Source organism: Pipistrellus hanaki (assembly GCF_964339955.1).
Source record: "Pipistrellus hanaki genome assembly, chromosome: 14".
NCBI lineage: Eukaryota > Metazoa > Chordata > Mammalia > Chiroptera > Vespertilionidae > Pipistrellus > Pipistrellus hanaki.
Window position 1 is genome coordinate 51,262,312 of NC_140516.1, and position 12,314 is coordinate 51,274,625.

The 12,314-nt window shown below is 60.9% G+C and overlaps 1 protein-coding gene across 15 annotated transcripts in view; it reads left to right on the forward strand.

The window, feature by feature from the left end:
- EBF3 (EBF transcription factor 3) overlaps positions 1-12,314 on the forward strand; it is a 113,484-nt gene that overhangs the window by 90,474 nt on the left and 10,696 nt on the right. For all 15 annotated transcript variants that reach the window (XM_084904478.1, XM_084904488.1, XM_084904485.1 and 12 more), the window contains exon 11: positions 11,039-11,127. In XM_084904478.1, coding sequence (XP_084760604.1) covers positions 11,039-11,127 — 89 coding nt within the window. The remainder of the gene's footprint in view (positions 1-11,038; positions 11,128-12,314) is intronic.

Genomic DNA, 12,314 nt, shown 5'->3' on the forward strand with positions numbered 1-12,314 from the left:
TCAGTATTTACGTTTTCTGCTGCTTTGATTTAAAAAAGTCAGGGTGTGCCTCACACGGGGACACAGCAGGTCCTCCGTTCGGTGCTGTCCTGGCAGCGCGGGTGGCGATTTCCTCCTGGGCCCGCCGCAGCCTCCGCGGGCCCCACCGTTTAACCCCACTTCACTCGCCCTTGAAAGGTGCTTGTGCGTCTGAAGTGCTTGAAGCTCTTTGTGAGCGGAGATGGATTCTGTCAACAGCGGGGACGCGCGGAGCAGCCAATGGCGCCTGCGACCGCGGCCAGCACCGGGGCCGTCCCTGGCCGGCGCTGCCAACAGACCGCTGTCTCCACCCGGCAGCCGGCCATGGCCGCCCGGGACCGGATGCTCGGACGGCTCCCCCTGGGCTAAGCCCTCCTTCGGGGAACCCCTGCCGAGTCCACACTCCCTGCCGCCTCCCCGACACGGTGGAGAGACGAGTATTTGAATCCTGGGCCCTAGAGTTGGGGACACTTCCAGCCAGTTCAGCGGTTACTCCCGGGCGCCCCCCTCTGTCCTGGCCCGTGAGGCCCAGGGGTGCCGGCGGGCCCCCGTCCAGCCCTCTCTGCAGCCTCACTGGGTTCATGGTCCGAGCGGGCCAGCTGGAGGGGCCCGGTGGGAGTCAGGCTCCCCGGGAGGGCCCACACCCCTGACTGATATGCGGAGCTGTGCGTGGCAGCATGGGCCTGGCGTGCCTTCCCACTGGGCCCCTCTCTAGACCTGCAGGGTTGGGGGCTGGGACAGCGACCCAGATATCCCAGAACGTGACAACATCACCCCGCACCCCCCAGCGGCTCCCACCTGTGCTCTTGTCACTTGCTCCCGCCTTGGTGGCAGACGGCTGGCTTCCCCGTCAGCTGGGATGGTGTGCTGGCTGGCAGGGCCACCCCGGGGGTCGTCCGGGGCTCCTGAGGGCCGGGGGGAAGGGAGGGTGACCACCTGCACCCCGGGCGATGCGGCACCGGACAGGATGGCCGGGAGGGCCGTCAGGTCGTCCTCCAGGGTGCCGGGCGGACAGCCTCCACGGCTCCGGGGGTCACGGCCATCCCCCCGCTCCCCGTCTCCACGGAGGCCGGGGAATGAGGCCCGCCGCGCGTGCTATTGCACAAGTAGACGATTTGTCCTAATCAGTGACACCCATTTACCAGAATTGCTTAAAATGAACTATACCTCATACAGAAATCGCACGTTTAGAGAGTTCCATTCATCATCTGAGAATTGAGGCCAGTAAACTTTCCGGCTCCTCCAGTGGGAGCGTAGGCACGCATCAAAATGTTAGAAATGATTGGTGAGAGCGAGCTGTCACCCATTTATCAAGGAAAAGAACATTATTTGCTAATTTCCCAACCAGGCCGGTGACAGGGTGCTTCGTCTTTGGACCCTCGGTGACCAGCATGGCCTTTCTGTTATTAGTACAAGTCAAGCGCTTTTGGGCAGTCGCTAACAAGACACATTTGTCTGTCATCCGAGGGGCTTTGGTTGCTTTCCAAGCGGCTGTGACCAAAGCCTGCCCCCCGCGCCCCGATCGGCTGCACTCTCCGGGCCGAGGGATAAATCACCAAGTTTCCGTGTCAAGGTGACGGTATCGACTCCCCAGCACCCAGCCCGACGGAACGCGGCCCCGAGGAGACGGCCATCCATCTTCCCCAAAGGACAAAAGGGTCGCCGGGCTCCGGCGCGGCCGTGGGGCTGCGGCGGGCGGGCGGGCAGGGGCGGGCAGGAGGCGCCGTGGCCCTCGGCCGCCGGGCCGGGCCGGGCGGGCAGGGTCCCGCCTCGCTGCCCGTCGTCCAGGAGGCTTGGAGGATGAGCTCCCTGTGGGCTGGATGTGAGTCCCCCTGTGAGCTGCTGAGAACGGCGTGGGAAGAGCCCGGGCGGATGGGATGGGGGGGACGGACCAGTGGCCGTTTGGAAGGCCAGCCAGGTGGCCGTGACCGCCCTGAGCGCCGAGGAACGCCGAGAGGACCAGGTGTCAGACGGCGGAGAGAGCGGCCCCGAGCTCACCAGTGAGGACCCCGGGCCGGTCACAGGGACCCGGACGCCGGCGTGCGGTCCTGTGGACGGGAAGCAGGATGACGCTCTGCGGCCTCGAAGACGGAACAGGCTCTGAACGCGGCTCTGCTTCCACTGCCGGACCCAGTCCCTGCGGACGCAACCCTCCCGGCTCCCCGGCTGGCCGTGTGGCTGGACAGGATGGCGGCTGGGGTGCACACGGGGCCATGTCAGCACTCCCCCTGAAACCTCGGCTCGGGAAGGCCGTGGACCTGTCCCCACACCTCTGCTCCAGGCCGAGACCCCCAAAGCTCAGGCCGAGGAACAGTCTATTAAAACCATCCTCCTTCCCCAGCTGTGGGAAGTGCAAAACCCTCATGGTTTTCCAGGAAAACAGCAGAACAGAAGGCCCTTCCAGTGCAGACAACGAGCGAGCGTGTGGCATGACTTGGGTCCGAGGGACCCGAGCGTGTATGTGGTGTTGGCACGCACACTGGCGGCTCCCTGGAGAGCATGTTAGGGTCTAACCGCCGCCTCTGCCTTCACCGAGACAGCCGGGCAGGGCAGGGCTCGGCACACCGGGCCCGGCCTGTCCTTGGAGGAAGTTCCTTTAGGTGCACCTGCCGGTGGGTCGGCAGTCCCCTCCTCCCTTCCACACGCCACCCTCCTCATGCCCTCTGCCCGCGGCAGTCCCACTGCCTGACAAGGGGGTGCCCCCATGGGGTGCTCCCCTCCCCCCACATCAGATGGCCAGTGAAGGTGGGGAGGCAGGCACTGAGGTGGTTAGATGTGGGGGATTCTGCCAGAATTCTTCTCCATCTTCTCACCTCTTTTCCTCCCAAGGAAGGCCCTGCCCAGGCACCCCCTGGCCGCCCTGCCTGGCACTTCCCGGGACAGGCAGAGCTGGCCCACTGACGCTAAGCCAGATTAAAGAGGTTACGGTCACGTAAATGTTTTTTACTCGGGTATAGTCGCCTAACCAAAACCCACCCACTCAAAGTGCACGCGGAAGCGGCTCTTAGTATATTCACCTAGCTGTGCAGCCATTAACCTAATGAATATTTTCATACCCAAGGAGGAACTCCGTATCCATCAGTATCAGCTGTTCCCACTACTCCCCCCTTTGCACCCCCCCCCAAGGCAGCCACCCATCCACTTCCTGTCTCTGTGCATCGGCCTCTCCTGGACGTCCTGGTCAATAGATGGCCCTTGTGGCAGTTTCCAGGCTCCCCGGTGGTAGGGGACCAGAGCTTCCTCCCTGAGCATGGCGGCGCAGTATCCCGGCTCATCTGTGATGGGCACTTGGGTATCTCCACCGATCACGCTGCTCTGAGCTGTTTGTGACCCAGCTTTTGTGCAGACAAATGAGAACCGTTACACTCCCTTCGGCTTCTCCCAGTCCAAACCGTGGCGATGCCTTCGCCATTGGCCTGCATCCTCAGGAAGCCCCCCATTGTGACTCGTTGTTTTGTGCACCTACTGTGTGCTCTGCACTGAGTAGGGCAGGTGCCATGACACGGGTGATGGCCCCACCATCGAGGCGGAGGGTGGACCCTGAACAAGAGAACAGGTGGCCTGGGAAGCCCGTGGGGGGCTGGTGGCTTTGGGAACACGGGCCATTCAGGGGCAGGGACACCTGGTATGGGGAGGGGCGAGCTTTTGTAGCTCATTTTCCAGCTCACCTTCTGGTGGAGAGTCTTACCCTCGGGTGAAGTGTGCAAATCCATTGCCCGATGGTCCTCCACAGAGCACTGCCCACTGGGTTTGTAGTCCCCTCCCCAGTGTCTCTGAGAGGGTGGATGGCACCAGAAACTTGCCTGTTTCTTAGAGGAAAGGGACCCCAGGCGGGGCGCCTGGCCTCGATTTCTCCTCCAGCTTCTCCTGTGTCTTGTTCACAGCCCCCTGTACATGGGGAGCGGTAGTATTTGCTAGAACAGCCTTGGCGGGGGGGGGCGGATGCCAGGGCTCATGGGGTGGTCCCATCACGTCCCTCCCTCAGGGCCGCGCTGTGGGGAGTTGTCCCGGGCAGACTAAGGTCGCTCAGTGTCTGGCCGGCCGGGCCTGAGGACAGGACTATAAGAGCCGCGATCCCTGCGTGCTTGTGGCACGTGACAGAGTGGCTTCAGTGCCCCCAGCAGCTGTCCGCCGGGCCGTTTGGGTAGGGAGGGAGGCGAGCTGTCCCCTCTCTGCCCTGGGTGTCCCGTCACAATGCCGCCCTCCGCCGCCTGGTGTCGGTGAGCGGCCGCGGGGCCCTGCGCACCCCGCAGGCCAGCGGGCCGTCCGCGAGAACACAGAGCAGCGCCCCCCACGGGAGGCGGGGTGCCCTCTTCCCATCAGAAGTCAAGCGAGGCCTTGCCCATCTTAGAAGTCCTGGTTACGGACAGTGCCCTTCTGTTAGCGGGTCGGAGGGCCTTCTGGGGTAAGCGCGGTGAGACGCAGAGGCTGACCCCGGGCGGGCGGGTGAGCCACCCCACACCGGGGTGCCGGAAAAGCCATGTCAGCCTGTTGAGGTTCAACCTAGGTCGGAGGAGGGGCACCCCGAGACTTCCGGTCGGTTTGGGGGGTGGCCCGCCGCCCTGGGCCGGGCCCCGGGGATCGGGCCGGCGGCTGGGGGCGGCGCCTTCCGGTGAGCAGTGCAGCATCGCGTGGCCTTTGTGCTCCCCGGCGTGCCACGGTGCCTGGCGCGCCCTGCCGGGCTCTGTGATTGAAATTCATTGCCAAATTTATTGAGAAATTAATGAGAAAAGCTGCAAAGTATTGACTTTGAGAGGAAAACACAACTCATCTTGAATGAGGAGGAAAATGCAGCAATAATTTAGCCGCTATTGATCTGGCCCTGTCCATGTATTGATCTTCATTTTACAATATTAATTTGCACCTGCAATCGGCTGCAAAGGGAACCGATTTCATTTCGTGGTCGCGTTAATGTGCAAAGCATTAGGTGCTCTTAAGGAGCGGGGGTGCTGCGGGTTGTGTCGGAGAGGCAGATCCCGCCCCCCCCACCCCCCATTTTTGCGTGTAACCGAAATAGACTAAAAATTAATTTTTTTGTCGGACAAAATATGAAAGCAGAAGCCCATCTGAAATGCCGCCCCCCGCCCGCCCGGCCGCCCGGCCGCGTTTTATCCGTGCGCGGAGCCGCCAGCCGCCTGGAACTCTAGCCACCTCTCATCATCATGCCCGGATCAGTTCAAAGTTCATGAAATTTCTATGAGCATTGATCTCGCCCCATTGATTTTTTTTTTCTCGCAGCAGATCTTTGAAATTTTAATTTCCCGAGCATCTGAATTTCTTATAGATGAAATGCACTCGGAGGAGACAGTGGATGATAAAGTGGAGAACTTAGCATCGTTTTAAAGCCGAAAAAAAGGAGAAAAAAAGCAGGGCTTTGCAGGCCGCGTGTGGGGTTCCTGCTGCGGAGTGATGGAGGGGCTCTGGCGGGTGAGGCATTCGGAGGGGGGGCGGGGGGGTGGAGAACTAAACACCAATCTGGTCTTCGGTGGCCACACATTTCGAATGCACCTTTTTTTTTTTATGCCGTCATTTTTGAAAGAAAAGCGATGCGGAGAAGCCAGCGGGACAGAGACACATCCTTCACCGCGCGATCATTTGCTCACAGCGGTCTTTATCACCTGGTCAAGTTCACCTAGTTACTTATCAGTGGGACATTTAATAACCTCAAGGTGATATAATTGCTATTGGCATTTTCCCCCCTCGGATTCAGCTGGTTAATGTGTAAACTACTTGTCAGCAAATAGCACTTTGTCACTGACATCACTAACACCCTCTAGAGGGATGTCTTTGTATTGAGCAATTTAATTTTACTTTATTTAATTTTTACACATTACAACCTGTGTTCACTCAGGCACACGGGCGGCTGGCCGTCGCCGGGGCAGGGCCCGGGTCCCCCGTTCGGGAAGCACACACACTATATCTTATTTAACCGTCCCCGTCGCCGTAATGGACGCTCGCCCTCGCCCCGCGGAGAGGGCCCTGCAGATGTTCTGATTATGTAGTTACGCCGCTAATGTGAAAAACGGCCTCATTACGGGGGTCTGTTTGGAGCTGGAAAATGACTGCATTATGACAAATGCATGATTGGGAAGTTACAGGAAGATGATCATTATTGAAATGAAACGGGAACTCGTTTAATAGCAGCCACCAGCAGCTGGGCCGCAGCAAATGAATGCCTTCCTGTTTTCATTGTTGGAGCCAGGGTTCCAGGCAGAAGGAAGGCTCCCGCTAAGCCCAACGCTCCTCTGAGCTCCCGCTGGCTGGCTGGAGCCACGGCAGGCGGTGCTGGGAACCCTGGTCTCTACCTGCCAGCGCGCCCTCCCCCCCCCCCCCCACACACACATGCATACACACACATGCACACTTGCACGGGGAATGGCGCTGTTTAAAGACACAACGGTGCCGGCTGCAGCCATTACTCAGGAGTGTTCCAGGTCCCCTGGCAGGCCTGGTCGGGAGGTGGCCGTCACAGCTCAGCTTTGCAATCGTGATCCCTCCTTCCTGCTGGAGTCCAGGCCCCGCTGTGGGCAGGGCACCCCCTGGCCTGGGTGGTGGGGACCCAGCATCCTGGTTGGGCAGCCCACGGATGCAGCAGCAGCAGCAGGGGCCGGGGGGGGGGGAGGGGGGCGGTTCCCACATGGAGCCCCAGCACGTAGTAGTGGCTTAATAAATGTCGGTGAGTGGACCCGGTTGAAGACTGTTTGTTTGGCCACTTCCCTTCCAGGAGAGCTGCTTGCTGTAGGAAACACTCTCTGGCCCCAAATACACACGCTTTCCAATTGGGAAGGTTGTTTCTGTTTACCCTCCAGAGGCCCCCAGCGTGTCCCCGTGCTTAATGGAATCGGATTTCTGTGTTCTTGGAAGGTGATGTTTGAGTCTGATAAAATCATCACCTACATTTTAGAGTATTCGAAGTGCACTTAGACGGCAGGGCTGGGCATCGAAACAAAAGTGAGAACTATGCATGCCACCAGGAACAGTGTTGCATGGACTGGGAGCTGGGGCTGAGTGGACAGAGGGCCAGACAGACTGGGGGCCGGGTGGACAGGGGGCCGGACAGACTGGGAGCTGGGTGGACAGGGGGCCGGACAGACCGGGGGCCGGGTGGACAGGGGGCCGGACAGACCGGGGGCCGGGTGGACAGGGGGCCGGACAGACTGGGGGCCGGGTGGACAGGGGGCCGGACAGACCGGGGGCCAGGCCTTTGGCAGGTTTCTCAGAGCTTGGAGATCCTGTGGTGAACGGACATCACAGACCGCTCACAGGTTATCCGTTGCAGTAGGATGGATCCCCAGCACACGGGCATGACATAAACACGTAGGGTGCTGCTTCTGCTACGACTTTCATGCGTGTAAAGTAACGAATCCCCTCCGGTGCAGTCAGAAGCATTTGAATACGAGCCCCCGGGCGGGAGGCGGTCTCGGCGCAGGAATCAGCGGGCCTCGGTGGCGTGTCAGGCTGCGTCTGTGCGGCCGGCCCGGAGGCTGGCCCGCCTGTGATAGCCGCCTATCTGGCCTCGCAGGCTGCCGGGAGCCGGCCCCACTTGGCAGCGAATGTGCTTCCCGGCTCTTCTGGCTTCGGATTCATTCAGGTTTTATTGCCGTGTAATTTTCTTATTCTAAAATAAAAGCTCTCCAACAGAAATTACTATGCATTAGGCCGCGGTAGCCTACTCAAATGGATATTAATACAGTTTATCTCTGAAAGGACGAGTAATGTGTCTGAAACGCAGATAAAAGGCCCTCCGCTAACTGAGGAATGTTAATATCTTATGGCACGGCTAATAAAGAGGCATTTCACAGGGGAGGTTTGTTTTATGACTTTTGATACAACAGCCTTATAATCTGACATATCTTAAATGATATAATTTGGTGCCACATTCATCTCCTTTACATGCGGCGGCCCCTCTTTGCAAGACTTGAATTCAGAGCAGATCACGGGCGCTAATGACGTGGGGGGGGGGGGGGTGTTTGACTAGGAGACTCACTGGCTGAAAGGCACATGCGTGGACACCCATGCCGAGAAGCTGGGAGCCGATCATACATTTTGAAAATGTCTTATGTGTGTGTGGGTTTTTTTTTTTCCTCCAGCAGAAAATGACATTTGTTTTTGTTGTGTTTAAGGCAGAGCTTAAATTAATTTAACCGGCGACACATGTTCAGGACGAGGCGCGCCGCTAAATAATTCCTCGGAATAAATGGCTCCGGCCCCAAGTACATTAATTTACGGCTCTCCCGATGCTGACAGATGTGAGGGCGGGAGCAGGACCCCCTGATATTAACATAAAACAAATTTGCTTTATTCTTCTGCATATTTCCTCCTCCTCCTCCTCCTCCTCCTCCCCGCCTTGAGCTCACCCACGGCTCCTTCTCTAATTATCCACGAGGTCAGTAAGCAGAATTGGGAAGAAGCGGGGAGATCAATACAAATTATCCCTGAGCAAACCAGTGCTGACAGTCTGAATTGCAGCATATGTTTACCCAAAATCAGGCAATTTATCTTAATATCAGCAAAGTAATGCAGTGCAGGTGAAAGGTCAGGCAATCTCTCCCCCTCATAATTACCCAGTTCTAAAACAGGAAAGTGGTATTGATTGGCCTGGCTCGGAGCTCGGCGACTGGACGTGCCGAGCCCTGCCCTGCCCTGCCCGGCTGGGCCTCCGTGTAAACGCCACGGGCCGAGGATTTATGAGATGTGTGCCGAGGGTCTCCGGCTTCTCTCCTCCAGTCCGAGGATTGGCCGCGGAAGTCTCGGCGGTGGCCCCGGTGCGGGGTGGTGGGCTCCGCGGCTCTTAGGGGGGCAGCTTGGAGCCCCCCTTCTCCCCTCCGCCCTCAGGGATCCCACACCCCCCAGAGCCAGGATGTGTGTCGCTCCTGCAGTTCCGAGACAAGGGCAGTTTTTTCTAATCGGCCCATGTAAATTCCTAGGGCTCCCACAGCCAAGCTGCACCAGAGCCTCCCCGCCTCACCCCACCCTGCGTGGCAGAGGCCTCGGGGTTCGATGACGTCATCGTCCCAGCTGCCAGCCCCGGTGCCCCGCTGCCTCTGGGCAGTGCCTGCGAGACGTCAACGCTCTCCGGGCTGAAGCAAGGGGTGCGGGCGGACCCTCCCCTACACACACACACACACACACACACACACACCCCGTTTACCCTGCTCTGAAATAACGTTGGTGTGCGGAGCAGGGCGTCCCCTTGAAACGGAAACACGGGGAAACGGCCTCCCGGAGTGAGAGCGTGTGGTTATTCGAGTCATGAGGCCCCTGGAAGCTCGCATTAGAGCGTCTATCACCTGTCAGGGCATTTGCATGAAATCAATAGCGGCCGCCCATCTATCTTTTCTGATCACCTTTCATCGGCCGATTCATTAAGTCACACAGTCATGGTGATTAGCTGGGGGAGAGGAGAAGCCCTGACACGAGGGGTGGGGGGGTGGGGAGTGGGTGGGGGGAGACGCACAGTGGGCCACCTTTTCTGTCCCCTCATCCAGGAGCGTAACACTTTATCTCCTCCCGTCCGGGCCCGTCCGCGGGGCGAGGCCCCTCCGCCCGGCGGCCCGCGCAGCCACGCTCCCGCCCGACGCCCGCGCCCCGGCCGGCGGCAGAGACATGACAAATTGCCCCCCCAGTCAGCGCTGACAGCGTCTGATGATTAATGGTTTGATTATGAAGTGGTTTTGCACGTGTGGAATTTACATCGCAGGGAGTTCGGGATCGCGCTGTGTCACCCGTGCCCGGGCACCGGGAGGAGCTCCGGGAATCCGCAAAGGGAGAGAGGAGGGCGCGATGGCGGCGAACGCCGTGTCATGTAAAATCAATGCGCCCGATCAATGCTTTATTAACAAGAAAATGTCTTCCTTCACATTCCGGTGCGGACCTTTGTCTCCGGGACGGATGACGGGATGTCAAATCCTGGCGCGGCCTCTCTGCGCGCGGGCCGCGTCCCGAGTGCCCTCCACCGTGGGTGTCCGCGCTGTGGGTGTCCCCGCGGTGGGCGGCCGAGCGCCAGGGGGACGGGCGGCCGGTGTTTTCGGGGAGCGCTCTCCAGAGGCGGCCTCTCCCCTCTCCCTCCAGCCTGCAGCTGGCAGACCGGCCGCGGGGGTGGCGGTCACGGTCAGAGTGTGCGCTGACACGCGCGGTGGCCCTCACGGCGGGTCTCAGCATGCGCCGGGGGCCGCCGCCGCCCCGGTCTCGGGAACCCGGTGATGTATGTCTCGCCACGCGCCCGGCGTGACTCCGCGGAAAGCGCTATCTCCGTCGGGAAGGAAGGCGCTCCGATAAGTGTTTCCATCTTCCCCCGAGCCCCCGGCCCCGGGCTCCGGGCGGCGGCGCCGGCAGAGCCATAACAAAGCCAATGACTCCTGATAAAGCTTGTTAGCCAGGCGCGGGCCGGCCGCCGAGCCCGGCCGTGATTCATGCACGGAGCCCAGGCGCGGGCCACTGATGGATGGCCGCGCGCGCGGTTCGTAGTCAAAATTACAATGTGAGGGATAAAGAGATTAATTACTGCTGGTGGCCGCCGCGTGCGGGCGGCCGGGGGACGACGGTGCTCTCCATCAGCGGGGCGTCAGCGCCCCCGGTTATCGGGGCTCCGCGCGAGGACGCGGGCCGGCAGTCCCCGAGGCAGAAAGGGACCACGGGGATGCACCTGCAGCTGGCAATGGCCGGACACATGTCACCATTGCACGTTCCCCATACATCCCTGGCTGGGCTGGGGGCGCCGCACACCCCACGCGGACGGGGCCTGGGACGGTGCTGATGGCTGTTCGTGGCCCCGCCACCTCCCGGCGGCCCCGCCATTCCTACAAGATACGGAGCCACCCTTTGGCCTCCAGTCTGATCGTAGATTAGAGTAACCGCTGCCTTTATGTGCTGAAGAACGGGGTGGAGGGGGGGACCCACACCTGGAGACAGGAGGAGCCTTCAGGGGTGCCCAGCTTCAGAAAGGGAGACCCACACGGCCGTACGTGAGGAGCGGGTGGCGTGGACGTCGCTAACCTGCCTGCCTCTCGGTCCCCTCCAGCCCTGAACGAGCCGACCATCGACTATGGTTTCCAGCGGTTGCAGAAGGTGATCCCCAGACATCCGGGCGATCCCGAACGGTTACCCAAGGTGAGCGATGGGGCAGGGGCGCCCGGCGTGCGTGTGGGCGGTGGGGCTGCCACGGGGCCTGTTCGGATTTGGGGACAGCAGGTGCTCCGGGATGGGGGGACTTCTGGACGCCCCCAGCCCTGCAGCTACGGCCCCCGGGCGCCTGGCCCGGCTGAGAGCGGGCGGAGGGTGCGGGCAGCGTGGTGTGTCCTCGGGGCGGGCAGGCGGGCGGGCGGGCGGGAGGGAGGGGCTTCTCGGGGACCAGTATTCCGGGTTCCGCGCGGGGGGGCGTACACTGGCGCGTAATGAAATGGTTCAATTAGACATTTTCCACTCCAGTAGCCGGCGCTGATCGCCATCGCCGCCGCCCCGGCCTGATCTGTGATTACGCGGCTCTTGTTTTCCTTTCATTTTCTAAAGCGCGATTCGGTTTAATCTTTTGTTTACAAAGCTTTTGTTATAAGTCCCCGACTTAGCGGGCTCCCAAATGAAGTCCGCACGTTAATATCCTGGGGGCCGCGCCGCTTGAATTCGGCGAGGACCAGGCCGAGGCCGCCGCCTTGCTCGGGCGCAGGCCGCGGGCGGGCGCCGCATGCTGATGCGCGCGCCGAAGACAAGTCGGCTTAGCGCGCCCGCTCCTCTGACGTCCTCTGTCTTCTCCCTTCAGAGGCCAGCGCCGGCGCTCAGGGCCGGTGGAGAGCACCCTGGAACAGGGAGGCCCTGGCATTAGGACCGTGTGCCTCCCACCCCGCCCTGACCCCCTCTGAGCCCTTCCCACGTCACCTTCCCTGTGCTCAGCGGGAGAGCACCATGTCACGAGGCCCCCTTTCCATCCACGGCCGTCAGCGGGCACGGCCGGGGTCCTGGCTGCCGGGGAGGCGTGCTTTTCCAACGCGGAGCCCGTCACGGAGGGGTTTTGTTTGAGGGCGAGCTCCAGCCGCACCCACACACGAGCTCCCCCGGCAGGAACCGAGGCCTGCAAGGCGCGGCCCACAGGGCCCTGCCGCCAGTCTCGGTCCGGGGATGGCTTCGTGCGGGGTAGCGACCTGGTTTGGCCATGCTGCCAACAGGCCAAATGCCCTCGACAGGCCGAATGCCCTCGGCAGGCCCACGCAAACCCCGAGGGTGAGTGAACTCGGAGAGGTGCCCTCTGGGGAGGGGTGCCCAGAGCCCCATTTCCATTTGCTCTCCTGCAGGCGCCACTCATT